This window comes from Rhagoletis pomonella, unplaced genomic scaffold (genome assembly GCF_013731165.1).
Source record: "Rhagoletis pomonella isolate Grant_MI unplaced genomic scaffold, Rhpom_1.0 Rhpom_scaffold_00002, whole genome shotgun sequence".
NCBI lineage: Eukaryota > Metazoa > Arthropoda > Insecta > Diptera > Tephritidae > Rhagoletis > Rhagoletis pomonella.
Window position 1 is genome coordinate 29,233,846 of NW_023458556.1, and position 15,652 is coordinate 29,249,497.

The 15,652-nt window shown below is 36.3% G+C and overlaps 1 protein-coding gene across 1 annotated transcript; it reads right to left on the reverse strand.

Annotated features, from left to right (window-relative positions):
- Positions 1-1,586: 1,586 nt before the first annotated feature.
- On the reverse strand, positions 1,587-2,582 carry LOC118734617. The gene has a single exon (XM_036464321.1). It carries the CDS (start codon positions 2,219-2,221, stop codon positions 1,793-1,795), a length of 429 nt encoding a protein of 142 aa, XP_036320214.1. The 5' UTR covers positions 2,222-2,582; the 3' UTR covers positions 1,587-1,792.
- Positions 2,583-15,652: the final 13,070 nt, after the last annotated feature.

The following is a 15,652-nucleotide window of genomic DNA, read 5'->3' on the forward strand; positions in this document are numbered from 1 at the left end:
TTTTATGACATTAGCTCTGCTTTAAATACCAGAACATGAATGGTGCTTTAGTGGACAACTAGACGTACTTAGTGGATTTTTCTCAAACTCCTGGACACGAATTTCTTAAAGCCGATTATTGATGAAATTCTCGAAACGTCGAAGCCAAAAAAAAATTGATTTTTAAATGAAATTCTTTTTTTGCAGACCGTCTGCACTTGTGACAAAGCAATTAGCTCATTAGTGACATCGGACTCAATCAGCCGTGATATGTAAATGAAAGAATGCCTGCAGAAGAGATTAATTTCAATCTCATGATAACATAAAGATGCACTCTTTTGGCTTGTCTGCGTTTCTTGTCACTACAGCGCAGCAGTCTTAACATGGGTTCAAGGGAATAACGAAAATTTGTTGCCAAGAGCAGCCAATCCCCCAAACAGTGCCAGCTAATGTTGAGTGTGAGTTACTGATCTCCCGTTGAAGAGGAAATCAAAGTAAAACATTGGCGAACTAGCTTTAATAATTTAAAACAAGTAAGTTTTAAGCAAAAAGCAACTTCAATTCTCATATACAATTTTATGAGTACCGTCAATTTCTTCATGATCCAATGATCTGATCTAAACCTAATTAGTATAGGCCCACTTCGGAGACGCGACCTTTCTGATATCGAAATCGGACTTTTTTCCGTCGCATTTGCTTCCATATAACGAATAAGCACAATTTTTTTTTTATATGGAAGAAACCCGCAACACCTTCGGGGACAAAAATTCTAAAAAATCAACGGTGATTTTTAGCGACTTGATACTTGCATATTGCTAGACTAAAATTGAATAGGCTATAAAGCTGTGTACTCAAACAAATTCTAACACTTTCTGGAAAAAAGTTTTAAATTTTAGTGCAGATTTTTTGGATTTTTTTGTAGTTTTCTACAAAGCTTTAAACTTGTGTTTATATGGGTTTTGTTAGAGAATGAACTATATTTTAATTGAAAATTCCGAAAAGTAAATAAATAAACATGAGTGGGAAACAATATCACTATAAAAAAGGGGGGTGCTATTGTATTGGCCAATACTGTAATTCATATAATAACGATTTTGAGAAAAAAATAAATAAAATAATTCTTCAGCGCTATTTACTAAACAGCTGCTCATTTTTAGAACACACAGTATTTATTTAGTAGATACAGACAACGAAGGGCACAAGTGCGAGCCAATTAAAGCAGCGATCAACAATTCGCTGGAGGTCAAACGTTCAAATAATTAAAGATTGTGCCAATTGAGATAGACACACTATAGTTAGTAGAAGCATTACAGATAGTTACAAAATTTCAACATTCAGAACAAATACACTAGACAAAAAATAGCGAGCGAGAGTGGGAGATTGGAGCCCAATATAAATTGGCTACGAGGGCGAGATTTAGAGCAGCGCTGCTAAGATTGAGTGACTGAGAAAACCAGACTTATCGCTCATTAAGCTCCCTTTTGAGACCTTCAAAACTTTCAGAAATATGACGTCACTCAGAGTGCTTCAAATGAGAAAAGTAAATCTAGGTGTGTACAACAAAGCGTAGCATGATGATAAAGATAGCATAAAGAAAAGAATCGATATAAAAGTTCTATGGATACAAGTTTTATTCAAAATATATTTCATACACTATTTGGAGTAAAAATAATTTGTTCTTTATACTAACTATTCGAGATACATATGTACGTATAAACAGAGAAGGCACTTTGCCGCGCTACTGATTAATTAATAATTACAAGCTATTACGAGTTATTCAGTAACTTTGAAAAACTAATTATTGCCACTTGTCTCAGCACCACCATAGCCTGGCCAAAAGCAATGAGCCCACAGTGGCAGTTGCCCATGGCCGCAAGCTGCCCGCTCCATTGCATCCATCTGTACTGCAGGTGTAGATACACGAACGATAATCCATACGATCACCTTTGTTTTTCACATAATCACAATAGTTGCCCAAATCTTTGGAGGAGCAGAAACGTTTCGCGCCAATGCCGCCCTCGTAGCGACCTATATGCTTAATGCAAAACTTGGCGTCGTGAACATTGGAACAATTCTGCGGCTGTATGTCTGGATCGTCGAAACGTTCGAACCACTCCCCACACTGGAACGGTGTTTTCGTATCGGATGCATCGCATACGTAACAGTTGATGGCCAACGCTGTGCCACTCAATGCCGCGCAGATTACAAGCATTTGGATGATAATTTTACTCGAATGCCACATTTCTTTTTCGTTGTTTCTTCTTTTGATTTTTTTGGTTAATACTAAAACAAACAAAAAATGTTTAGGCGCGTTGCGGCAACAAAGCAAATTTATTACGAAACTTCAATAATAAACAAAACTACGACGGCTTAGTGAGCAACACACAACTCGCGCAAATGACAGACAGACACAACGACGGGCACGCTGGCTGATGGTTGATCAAAACGTCAACAGCCAGGCGAAACGTCAAAACCAAATGGAGCAGCTTAAAGCAAAACAGGCAAACGTCAAGTAGATACTGACATTTTTGCCCGTTTGCTTTGCATCATCGTACGTATCTATTTTGGCCAGTAAACTCAGCGACTCCCTGCTTGGCTTGTTCTCCCTTGGCTTAACTTCATTCGACTCAGCTGTGTTTGTGTGTGGGTTTTACTTGGGGTTTTCTCTCAGACACTTATTCACACGCATACACATAGCCAAGTTTGTCGTTTTTAAACCTGGCTCTCACTCGTAAGTCTCACAACAAAGTCACTCATTGGCAATATTGCTCTGGAGTTCGATTTTAGCTATTCATCTGTTGTGTGGCCTATTACTACCACATACGTGCTGTTACTAACTTCTAGTATTGAATGTGTAGAACAAATGCTTGGTCAAGCTCTACTAGAAGTAGAGTTCATAAATGGCCAAAGATAATTCAGTTAAAATAAATTCATTTGGATGCACGAGGTGTACGTTAATTCCCACACCTTTAGCTATATATCGAGTTCGGACTATATGGCGGAAATTCTTACACCTGTGTTGCAAACCCAATTTAGAAGTAATCGCTGCTAGCAGGCAGTTTACAGTATCTGATTTTTTTTTTTACAATAAACATTTCTGCTTGAAAAACAAGAGGTCTGCCCTCTATCCCCAGTAAGTCACTGGATACCATATTGAATCTTCTTCCTACCGATCTTTGGCTAGATAACAAGCCAGCTGAAACGCAACCAGACTGAATTCCGCTCAACCATGGAGAGTCCTTATGTTCGATCACTCAAAAATTCTGGGTACCATTCCAGCAACCCTACATAGGCTGAATTACATCAAAAATAGGTTTTCTAACAGAACTGCAGACAGAAGCGACTGGGTAAACTACTCTGACTTAGATTTAGGGTCTACCACTGCCATCTTTACTGACGATTTGAAGCTCGACAATGAAATTGGTAGTGGAATCTAATCTAAAGACCTCTCGCCAAACCTTAGCAGGCGGCTCCCTGAACACTGCAGCATTTTTTACGGCGAAATGACCTACGCTCAGTAAACTCTGCGCACAATACAGGCGTCCCCCTGCCTTCGTGTAGGAACAGACTGAATACTATTTCCATTGAATTGGCCAACGAACGATGGGAAAAAGAACCAACTTGTTCCCTCACTAAACAGATCTAGCCAAATATTAATGAGCAAAGATCAAAAACTTGTATACAAATCGATCCGTCCCCTTATTAGCATAGTTGTCGGTATTAGAGATGGGCACGGGACTAAATATTTAATCTCGATCCCGCCCAACACGAAATTCAATTTTTAAGTCCCGTACCCGCCCCTCCCGACTTTCTCAGAATTGTACCATGGGCCCCTTAGGTCCCGAAATCACTACCACTAAGATACATTTTAAGTAATAATGAAAGATCTGGCTTTTTTTGCTTCGCTATACGTTTTATCTCAATAAAACATAAAAAAGTGCTCATTTCATAAAACGTTTTTAACGAAGATTTTCTGAATTTGAGTGGGTTGCGGATTTTATAGGGAGTATCGGGAAGGGATTTTGGTCCCGTCCCGCCCGCAAAATTTTCAATGACCTTCCCGATACCACCCATCCCAGGCATTTTGAAATCAATACCGTGGGTCCCACGGGTCCCGATCTCCCGCGGCCATTTCTAGTCGATATCATTGCAGGACGCTGCCCAATGGAAGCGCATGCTAGGCGAATAAGTTACCCCGCTAACGATTTGACGGGCCTGCTGGGACGAAGAAGAGGTGAAGAATGTAGAGCACTATCCCTGCCACTACCCTACTCTGACAAAGTCAATCTCGACTCGAATTTGCGACTTTCAACGATATGTTAAGGTTACACCATGGTACTATCATATGGGAAACTAAGTGAGAGGAAGAAGAGATCGTTAATAGTGGCATCACAATGAAGTAGAAAACCCCAGACTAAGTAATGTGCACCTCCCGCCTCTACACTCGGCCAAAAACGAGAGGAGAATTACCGGCTGAACTATTCAAAACTGGCGACGAAAAGCTGGTAGGTGCTCATGTACTAGCTGTTGAGCGCAATTTGGTAAGATGAATACATACTTATGTATGTACATGCGGAAGAATGAAACCTCTGTGTAATTTTCCTGACCTACAGGAAGAGCGATCCTGCTGTTTGCGAAAATTGCTGCGGCATAAGACTTCCTATGCACCTCTAACCTACTCAGATTTCCCCTCATACAGTTTCAATTTTTTTTAAAAAATTTATTTTTTTTTTCATAAATATACTTATTACGTACATATGTATAAGAGACTCGTTTTGGAATAGAAGCAGACTTTATGAGTTGCTATTATTATTTTCTTGACTTAAAACTATGTGCATAAAATACAATATATATACGTAAATACATTCATATGCATGTATTTTTTTTTTTAAGAATGTTGTATGCACATATCTGCTGGTAGAGCAACTGCTGCTTACACAAGTGTTTGCAATATTTGGCAACTTGTTGCTGCCACTTGTAGCCACAACGTTTATGAGAGTCTACGTCTATCCATATTCATCTGCGTACGGTTTTTTGTTTTTATTAGTATGCGTAATCGTAAAGCCAATGCAAGGCAAAGGCCTAAAAGCCAAAAGACTCCATTTTTCGCCTCTTACTAAATATGTAATTCTTTCCGTCTGTTTATTTATTTTCCTACCTACATACATACGTAACTACAATGACATTCTTGCTCAAACAAAACAAACAGGGCAACCAAGCCAACTCGGCAAAAGACAACTGTTGAATGTTAATAGTTTTTGTCTACATCGGCCCATTTGCTTAGGTGTACATACATACATATTGGTATTTATTGATTTTACTTTAGCGTTGGTCTATTACTATGTAGAAATGTTGCTCCTACATACTAACGGGTGATTTTTTTGAGGTTAGGATTTTCATGCATTAGTATTTGACAGATCACGTGGGATTTCAGACATGGTGTCAAAGAGAAAGATGCTCAGTATGCTTTGACATTTCATCATGAATAGACTTACTAACGAGCAACGCTTGCAAATCATTGAATTTTATTACCTAGAAAAGTTGGCAGAAAATCCGCTTTTTTATCGACAAATTTTGTTCAGCGATGAGGCTCATTTCTGGTTGAATGGCTTCGTAAATAAGCAAAATTGCCGCATTTGGAGTGAAGAGCAACCAGAAGCCGTTCAAGAACTGCCCATGCATCCCGAAAAATGCACTGTTTGGTGTGGTTTGTACGCTGGTGGAATCATTGGACCGTATTTTTTCAAAGATGCTGTTGGACGCAACGTTACGGTGAATGGCGATCGCTATCGTTCGATGCTAACAAACTTTTTGTTGCCAAAAATGGAAGAACTGAACTTGGTTGACATGTGGTTTCAACAAGATGGCGCTACATGCCACACAGCTCGCGATTCTATGGCCATTTTGAGGGAAAACTTCGGTGAACAATTCATCTCAAGAAATGGACCGGTAAGTTGGCCACCAAGATCATGCGATTTGACGCCTTTAGACTATTTTTTGTGGGGCTACGTCAAGTCTAAAGTCTACAGAAATAAGCCAGCAACTATTCCAGCTTTGGAAGACAACATTTCCGAAGAAATTCGGGCTATTCCGGCCGAAATGCTCGAAAAAGTTGCCCAAAATTGGACTTTCCGAATGGACCACCTAAGACGCAGCCGCGGTCAACATTTAAATGAAATTATCTTCAAAAAGTAAATGTCATGGACCAATCTAACGTTTCAAATAAAGAACCGATGAGATTTTGCAAATTTTATGCGTTTTTTTTAAAAAAAAAGGTATCAAGCTCTTAAAAAATCACCCGTTATAAATTGTTTCAAAAACAGACAACGAGTAGTTAAAACACGCGCGACTGTGTTGTTTGCGTACAAAAATTGCTGCAAGATCAGAAAAAGTTACATCAGATGTTGCCCTATTAACGTTAAATTATTTTCAAAAAAGAATATATCGAGGGTTTATATTCAATATGATCTATCTGCAGTTTTTACAAAAATAAGACTCCTATACAAAAATCGACCTTAGACTTAACTCTCACCGATGATGTCAATGTTGACCTTGTAAATATATCGCTTGTCAGAAGAATTAACTGTTGAATTTCAAAATTCAGATTGCAACCGGTGAAGCCAGTTAAGTCTCAGATGAGTCCTAAGATCAGAAAGTAGTTTTCGTATAAACTGCAGGTAGGCCATATTGAATATAAGCCCTCGATGTGATGGCAAATATTAATAACACATTTTTCTGGTTTCAACATGTTTTACTTTAACTTTATATGAATTTAGGTGTATATGTACATAAATATATGTGTATGCACTTGCTGTTTGTACACTGAGAAAAAATAGTAATTTAGATTTGCATAAAAAATTTATTAAACGCCTAAAATCGCCAACCTGGAAAAACTGAGAAATTACTTTTCTATATAAAATCCAGACTTTCAGTAAAACTTTGGCTTCATCAATTCCCTAGCCTACTGCCGCACTTGGAACAATTTCGGACTATGCAAGAAATCTTTTCAGCAGGGTGCGAAAATAGCCATTAAATAACCACATTCTTAGACCACCGCAAAGTCGTTATTGTTTATTTTTTTAAATCAAGAATAGTCGTTAAATTTTTATTTTAAGACTGTAGTTATAATCCTTTATGATCTAAAAATAACGGTTATGGGATGATCGAAAAAATTAGATTCATAAAATAATGATTAAATTTGATCGGGAAAATATAAAACGGTAGCTCTGAGTATTTTGCAATATTTAAGTATAGTATTATGGGGTGCACTGTACAGTAATTTGAGTTATGAATTTTTTTTACACCTAAGTTGAGTAAAGTGACTACATAAAAAATTTACAATATTTTTTAATTTTTTGAATTTTTTCGAGTATGCAGTTTTATAACCCATTTAATTTTATTCAAATAAAGTGCAAGTTTTAAGCCACAGCAAAATTGCGTTGATTTTTAATACTTTTTATGCTGACGGCTTTTGCAATTATGTGTTTTTTATAGAAGAAAATGCGCAACCCCGTTCTCAAAGAAAATTTAACAAAAAAACGCCAGTTTTGAAATCAATAAAAACTTGCACTTTATTTTACTAAAATTTAATGGGCTACAACACTTCACACTCAAAAAAATTCTAAAAAATATTAAATAAAATAATAATTTAATTTGTAATGTACTCGTTTTACTAAATTTCGGTGTAAAAACAAAATGCATAACTCAAATTATTGTAGAGTGCACGCCATAATACTACACTTAAATATTGCGCAATACTCAGAGCTATTATATTGCGCAATACTCAGAGCTATTATTGTGATTTTTTTTAATATTTTTTGAGAGGGATATATTTTAAAAAACTGTTCTTTTCATCAAATAATTTGTGTGTGAAAAATTATTCAGGAAAAAAATTTAAAAATATTGATTTTCATAGATTTTTTATGTGTGTATGTGTAATTTTTTTTTAATTTTTTTCTGGCCCTTTCTCGAGATATTTGGAAAATTATTAAATCGATTTGTTTTTGTTTTTGTGCTGTAAAGTTTTTAAAAATGTATTTATCAAGCACGAATTTCATATATATTTATTATTTATCTTTATCTTTATGCATCAACCCAAAAAATTTCAAACAAATCAAACGCATGAAGTGTGAACCCAGTCCGTTTTGGTATGGAACGCCCCATATACAAGAATTGCTCGTTTAATGTAGTAAGATTGGATTACTTAGGACCTTTTCACAGTGCAGCGCTAATTCACATTTGAAATAACTACTGATTTTCAATACATGGTAAGTAAACGTGGTTCCCTCATTCAGCCTTAGTAATATATGTCGCTCCTTAAAGGTCATAAAATCATTGAAATGTAGTAAATGTTTAAGTAGCCGTACTCAGTTCAGCCAAACACTCAATAAACTAGTGATGGACCGAAACTGGGCAGGCCGCACAGCGCTTCCCTCCCCTAAAAAAAAATTTGGAAAAAATAGAATCATGAACGGATTTAAATGAAAATTTGTTTCTTAATAAATATAAGGATGCTGAATTCAAAAGAAGAAGAAGATGAAGAAGGATTCAAAAACGTTCACACTTTCTCAGTAAATGAATGAACTGAACAGTTTTATTCGTGTGGCATTGTAAGTACTCGTAGTTCGTTCGTCTTAAAAAGTAAAGGGGTGCCAAATTAAAGAACTTGGCCTTTAGATGTGAAATGAAATTTTATATTTTCAAAAGTATTGCCACACGTAAAAAAAATAAGTTAAATGAGTTATTACGTAAGAGGCTTGCCAGCTCTTCAAAAAGTCAAATTCAACATAAATTAAGGGCATAGGTATGAAATATTATACTATGGATGTTAAACGAAGGAGTGTTAAGAAATCTTAATGAGGGTTGCCATATGTTTAAAAATTTTCTACAGTCATATGCTTAAAATTTGCTCATAGTATACATTTTTGTTGATTGGAAGCGAGTCCAGCTTCCGCCTTAAACCAAAAAAAAATTTAATTTTTTTCGAATAGGCAAGCCTTTGAGTGTATTACTACCTTGAAATATAGATTATCATAAAAATACAATCGACATTCGGAGTCGGCTTAGCACTGCAGATCCCTCCCCTTTGTGTGACAACATCAAGGCGCACGCCACAAATCGAGAAGAAAGGAGAAGCTCGGCCAAACACTAACAAATGTGTAAGCGCCAATCTATTATTAGGTACTGTCAATAAAAATTGTTTTCCTCCGATTTTTTTCTGTGTAGATTGGTGCTGCAGCTTTCATTGCTCATCTCGCCATTTTGGTGTATTGGTGCATCTTGAAGACAGATCGTGCAGCCGGTTCTGTTCTTGATTTTAATCTTCAAAAGTTCAATAAACTATCGAAAATACCTCTCCGTACAAGTTTTCTTGCAACGATTTTTCAAATAGACTTGCATACATATGTATATGTATGTATCTAGTGAAAGCTGGCATTTGTTGTCACATGCACGCGTGCAGCAGCTATCGTTCGAATGAATTCTTCTACGAAACAACTTTTCTGCTGTTATTGCTGTACTATTTGGAGTTTGGCGTTGTCTCCAATCGCTAAAGCGCCCGCCCGAGTCGTTGTTGCTGCTGCTGCAATTGCGGCTACAATTGGCCGTGGGTGAATCTTGTTTTTCCTGTTTTTCACTGGAATGTTTTGTTTTATCATATCTGTATGTGTTTATGTTCAGCACAGTGGCGTTGCATCTTTGCTGGCAATTGTTTATAATTTTGTTTTTATCTTAAGTTGTACATACATAGCCTTCGATTGAAGCGCCAATGCATTAAACACGAATCAAATTTGAGTGTGTTTTCTTTTGTAATTATTGATCCATTACTCGAAAGTATTTATTTAAAAGGCATTATCACTGCAAATGCAGCAGAGTTCAAATTCATCACAATGCCATATACATATATGTACATATGTACGTATATACATATGTGTATAGATATGTTAAACAGTGTGACCAGATGATCGAAAAAAGCGAAGCTAAATTCGTTTTAAAAAGGTTAGAAAAAGTTGTACGCTATGCAAATTGAAGTTAAAAGAAAGTTACGTTAACTAATAAAATTGCAAATATACTTTAAAGAAAATTTTTAGTATTACTTTTTAAAAAGGTAAACAAATATTTTCTCAAAGAAATGCTACTTTGCACTGTTATTGTAATGTTTCAATGGTAAATAGTAGTTTAAGAAATAGTAAAGCTCTTTAGTAAGCTTAGGTACATATTTTTTATTAGGAATATTTTTAGTAAAAAATCCACGAAGTCAGATCTAAATTTCCAAAGCTATGGCATAAAATTAAATTCAAAATCTAACTTCAAAAGTAACCTGGTCACACTGATGTTAAATGCAAAAACATATGTATATATCGGTGCTTATAGTGCATTTGTAAGTCTACTAAAATATGAATTCATCCCGAGTACTCCTCAGCAGCAACAATATAAATAACCAGCCCTGCAGCCGACCGGCTACATACAGTGACTTAAACAAATGACCACGTTTTGTTTTTTTTTTTTTTAATTTTTTCATAAATATATCGCCTAAGCTTAAACTAAAACCGTGTAAATCACAGTTTCAAAATTTATAAAAAATTTAGGAAACTTCAACAAATTGTCATAAAAATTTCAAATTTTTATTCTGAATTATTAGAAAATTTGTGGGTATGCAGTTTTATTGCCCATACAATTTTAGTCCAATGAAGTGCAAGTTTCAAACGGCTAAGAAATCGTGTTGATTTTTGAGAATTTTTTTTTGGAGGTTACTTTTTCGGGTTTTTTAATATAAAAAGCGCAATTTACAAAAACTTGCGTTGACATTTTGAAATTTGGTTGCTGCTGGCCTCCCGTGTTTTATTTCATAAGAAATCCATACTTATATGAAAAAAAGTGCACAAATCTGTCACCAAACAAAAGAATCCTAAAAAATCGACGCGTTTTTTTAGACGTTTGAAACTTGCCCTTCATGAGACTAGAATTGTATTATGAGCTATAAAACTGCATACCCAAAAATTTTCTGAAAATTCAGAATAAAAAGTTGAAATTTTGATGAAAATTTGTTGAATTTTCCTAAATCTTTTATAAAGTAGGAATCTGTGATTTACACGGTTTTGGTTAAAGCTTAGATGATATTATAAAAATAACAAAAAAATTTAGCTCGAAAAATATTACGAATATTTGAAGAAAATCAACACGTGGTCATTTGTTTGTGTCACTGTACATATGCCGCAAGCCTTTCTACTTGCCTGCCAGCATAAAGCATCCAAGTCTTGCGCGATTTTGTTTTTGTAATTGCATCCTGTACGTCTACCCCCTATCGTCTGGCTTTGTGTCTGCATAGGTACTCTGTTGTATTTGTGCCGCTTGTGCATTGCATGTGGCAAGTTCGTTTGTATACATAAATTTATAACATAGCCGTGCTCATGTACTAGGTCTGGCTTGCTCCTACTTCCGTTGCAAACATGATTGCTAACAGTGTTGTTGCTTTTCTTATAATTTACTTTATGCTCAATATGCTCATTCAAGCATCATTTTAATTCTTGTTTATTGCATCTGCTGCGAGGACTGCCGACTTTTTTGTTTTTCTCTTTTGCAGGCAGCTTTCAGGCATCTGTCATTGAAGCGAGCAGGGAGTTCCACAAGTAGAATGACCTTAATTGTATTTGTTGTATTTCATGGTGCAGCAGGAGAATGGCGAGTATGTTATCGTGAGCGTTGCTGTACTGAGTGGTTTTATGAGTGAAACTTCAATTGTTATTGGCTCTTTGTTTGTTTGATTATATGTATATTAGGGTGGTTCTTAAAAATCAAATGAAGTGTGTAGAGGGTTATATTCATCCCTAAGTTAGGGGAACTAAATCACAGCTTCTCATAAAAATATCAGAATCGGCGTAAAATTGTAGGTCCCTCCAAAAACAAACGGAGAAGAAGTTCGGCCAAACTCTAAGATATGTGTAAGCGCGATTCTATTTTTATTATTAGTTAAATCTCAACGTCTTATTGCTGGTTTCCCGGACATAGTAATATCGAAAAAAAACGAAGGTGCTGTGAAGATTACCACCGATGGCTCTGAGGAGCTAATAAATAAAGTAGGCAGCTCTATACAACCACCGTTTAGTGATCCGATCAATTAAAAAAAACCCAATAGAGCTGCGGTGCAAGCAAGTGGTTCTCTTCTTTGTAAAGGAACCCCGGTTAAACGAATATTGCTAATCTTGGTACTTGCTCACAACAGGTACTTACCATTGACAGATATGTATATATGTAGATACATGTCTACTAATGGCGGTATGGAGCCCTACATATGTAAATGTCCTCATGGCCTACTTAGTGAACGAGTATATAAGAAAATTAAGTATCTTTGAGCGCCAATAACGTCTACTTAGGAAATCTGATCAATAACCACTTTTTGTAGAAAAAGCTGATCAGATCTGTAATATGTTAACTCAAGGTCCTAAATGGATATTTGTTTCAGCAATGAGTTCTTCATTTGACTCAAATCTCTTAGCAACGACCCATACCTTAAGGTTTGAAAACAGAAAATAAATAGTCGGAAGTAGCTGAATCCCGATTATGCTGGTCGAAATTAAGAGCATGAAAAAGTACCCCACTTCCGTTTAAAATAAGCTTTTTGGCAGGAAGCTGTCCACATGTCTAGTTTTAAAAATAAGTTGAAATAAATTAACCCTCCTTAAGAAGTACAGCAACTCTCCTAAAATAATTTTAGATAACATTATGCTGGCAGCCAATGTTATGCAGACTATCCTTTTCTCCTCTTAAATGCCTACGTGCGCCTTAACACGGCACGTGTATGGATAAACGCACCAAACAGCAAACGCTGCATAATAAATAGATAAATGCAGCGTGGATGCGATCAGGCAGTACATGTATGGTGAGGCACACATGACGCCCAGAGTATGCTACCGAATGTGGCAATAAAACAAAGCTGCTATAGTCAAAATGAAAGGCAATACCAAACAAAACGCAGGCGAATAACACCAAAGGTCACAAAATTAAAGACAAAAGAGAAGAAACTAGTAAACAACAAAATAAAGCGCAATGGTGGAATCGTGAAGACGCAAAGAAGTGACTGCAATGAGAGTATGAGTATTCCCAAAAACACAGCAGTCTCTTTGGACGAATGCATTGGTAAAATGTGTGGTCATAAAAATTGACTTCAACTTTGACATAACAGTAATTTAAAACCTGACTTCGAGCACGCTCAATTTATCGGTTGCACAAGTATCTTTATTTATGAAAGATACAGAAGAAGATGACAAAGAGGAATAAGAAAAACACCAGCGCCATGGGTGAGACGAGCTGGAAGAAACAGAAAAGCAAAGTAAGAAAATGGTAATGGTATGTAACTTGAGTTGGCTAATACGTTTACAAGCATAGAAAACCGGCTTTCTTTCTTCTGCCAACGTAGTTGGTTTCTACGTAATGATAAAATGAATGCGCTGCGCTGATTTAAGCCATAAAACAGAAAAAAATGTCTTTAATCACAAATGAAAAGAATGGGCAAGTGAACCAATGAATCTTCTGGAGTTTTTCACTTTGAGAAAATGTTTGGCTTTTTGTTTAGGGCCTTAACCGTATAGTGCCCAAAATATAGTATCCATAAGTGATGGTAAGAGGATTTTGCTCCACCTGATCAAATTTTTTTTACACAGTGGGTCGTAGTTGACACTTTTTTGTCATAAATTCAAATAAATATGTAAAAACAGAATTTTAGGTATAAATTGACTTCAAACATAATTATTATCTTCAAGGACCTATAGTCGAACTTTGTGAAAATTTTTTTCATAGAATGTTTCAACCCCCTAAATCCTACTGGAGCTCGTCTTTTTGAGACCTATTTTAAGGAGTGATTATATTTGTTCAATAAAAATGGGAATTAGCGGGTTAAAATGTTGTGCCGTAATATTAGCCGTGACTCAACAACACAATTCATTGAGATTGAAAGCCGCTGGTCTGGTCCAGAAAGTCTGAAGCTGGTTGCCTCATGAACTCAAACCAAGAGATAACGAACGGCGTGTCACAGTTTCCCAAAAAGGCGTATGTAAGTATGGCTAAGCCAGGCCATGGACGCCAAAATCAAATATTCATGGCATCAAAGGGAATTTTGTATCATGAGCTTCTGAAAAATGGTCAAACGATCGACGCGGCTCTCCACAGACAACCTCTGTTGCCATCGAGAAACGCCCGGAATGGGCAACCAGACACGAGTCATTGATCTTCCACCATGACAACGCTCGGTCGCATGTCTCACAAGTGTTCAAAACTTATATCGATGTTACTGGATGGCGAGTCCTAATCCACTCATCTTATAGCCAAGACTTTGCGCCATTCCACTATCCGGCCGACGCAGAACGCCCTGAAGGTATCAATAACTGGTTTGACACTTTCTTGGTCTCTATAGACGAAAAGTTTTATTGGCGCCCAATCTATGCATATTAAGAAAAGTTGGGAAAAATGCATAGCAATACTTTCATTAAAAAGTTTCAAAGTTATTTAAAATTTAATTGTATACCTAATATATAAATCTAGTTCTTTTCTTCAGAAACCTATGTATAATGAAATTGGGTAGAGGAAAATTTTACTCAAATCGCCGAAGAAGCAAAAATTATTTGATTAAAGGCAGTAATAAAATAAAGGCAAGTAAGTTTAGCGGCTTACTGCTGCCCCTAAATAGGCGCGTCAAGCGAAAACAACTGCCAAAAATCCTCACACCTGTGGAGCGTCCCAGAATAACGCGGCGCTAGTGCCAAGCAAATGGAATTTTCTTTTTTAACAGGGCGTTACGTGTTGAAGTTGGATACAGAAGACGGAAAGAAAGAGAAAGAACAAAAAAGTGAAAGAGGAAACGAGAATAAAAACGAGAGGAAATGAGAAAACGTCAAAAATTACGGCGCGTTGCTGACACCCGTTGACAATGAAAAACGCAACGCTTGGCGCTCCAATTTAGGGACGACAGTTAGGGTCGTTTTCTAGATAACCGATGTTTTGACTGCCTGTAAAATTTGTTGCTCGGCCGTCAATTTTTAGTAGGCAGTCGAGAAAACTGCCTTTAATGGAACTTTTGAAATATAGGGTGATTCAATAAGACTACAGGTGTTCGCAGGAAGGGCCATTGTTTCATGCGCTGTGTTACAAGTTATTGTTGAAACCATATATTGTCCGAGCTGATGTTAAAAAATATGTTTAAAATGTGCTCCATCGGTCATGATAACTTTTGTTTTTTGGAAAAATCGGCATCAACGCTTGGATGCCTTTAATGCGTTGTTCAACTGAGTATCGCTCCATGAATAAGTTTTCCAAAGCCTGTAGCACCAAATGTCTGAAAGAAAATAAAATCCAACGGTAACATATCACAAATAATATCTGTCAAAGATCTGCAACACCCTTCTATCACTACTTATGGAAGTTTATTTAGCTCTAAAATTTCCTACTCATCGTATACATATATATGTATGTATGAAGAACATTTGAATCCTTCAACTGCCGTTTTTACTGAACTGGCATAAACGTTCAAAATAAGAGCCGAAAGGAAACTGTTATGAAAAAAATTTTCGCTAAATTCTGCTATATTTATTTCTCAGAAGACAAGAGTTATGTTTGTCAATTTATACATGTATGCATGTATGTTTGTCAAATTCCTTGCAACCAAATTGAATTTATCATCAAA

What these genes read in the sequence shown, in the direction of transcription:
- LOC118734617 (XM_036464321.1), bottom strand. Translation starts at nt 2,221, where the DNA reads ATGTGGCATTCGAGTAAAATTATCATCCAAATGCTTGTAATCTGCGCG.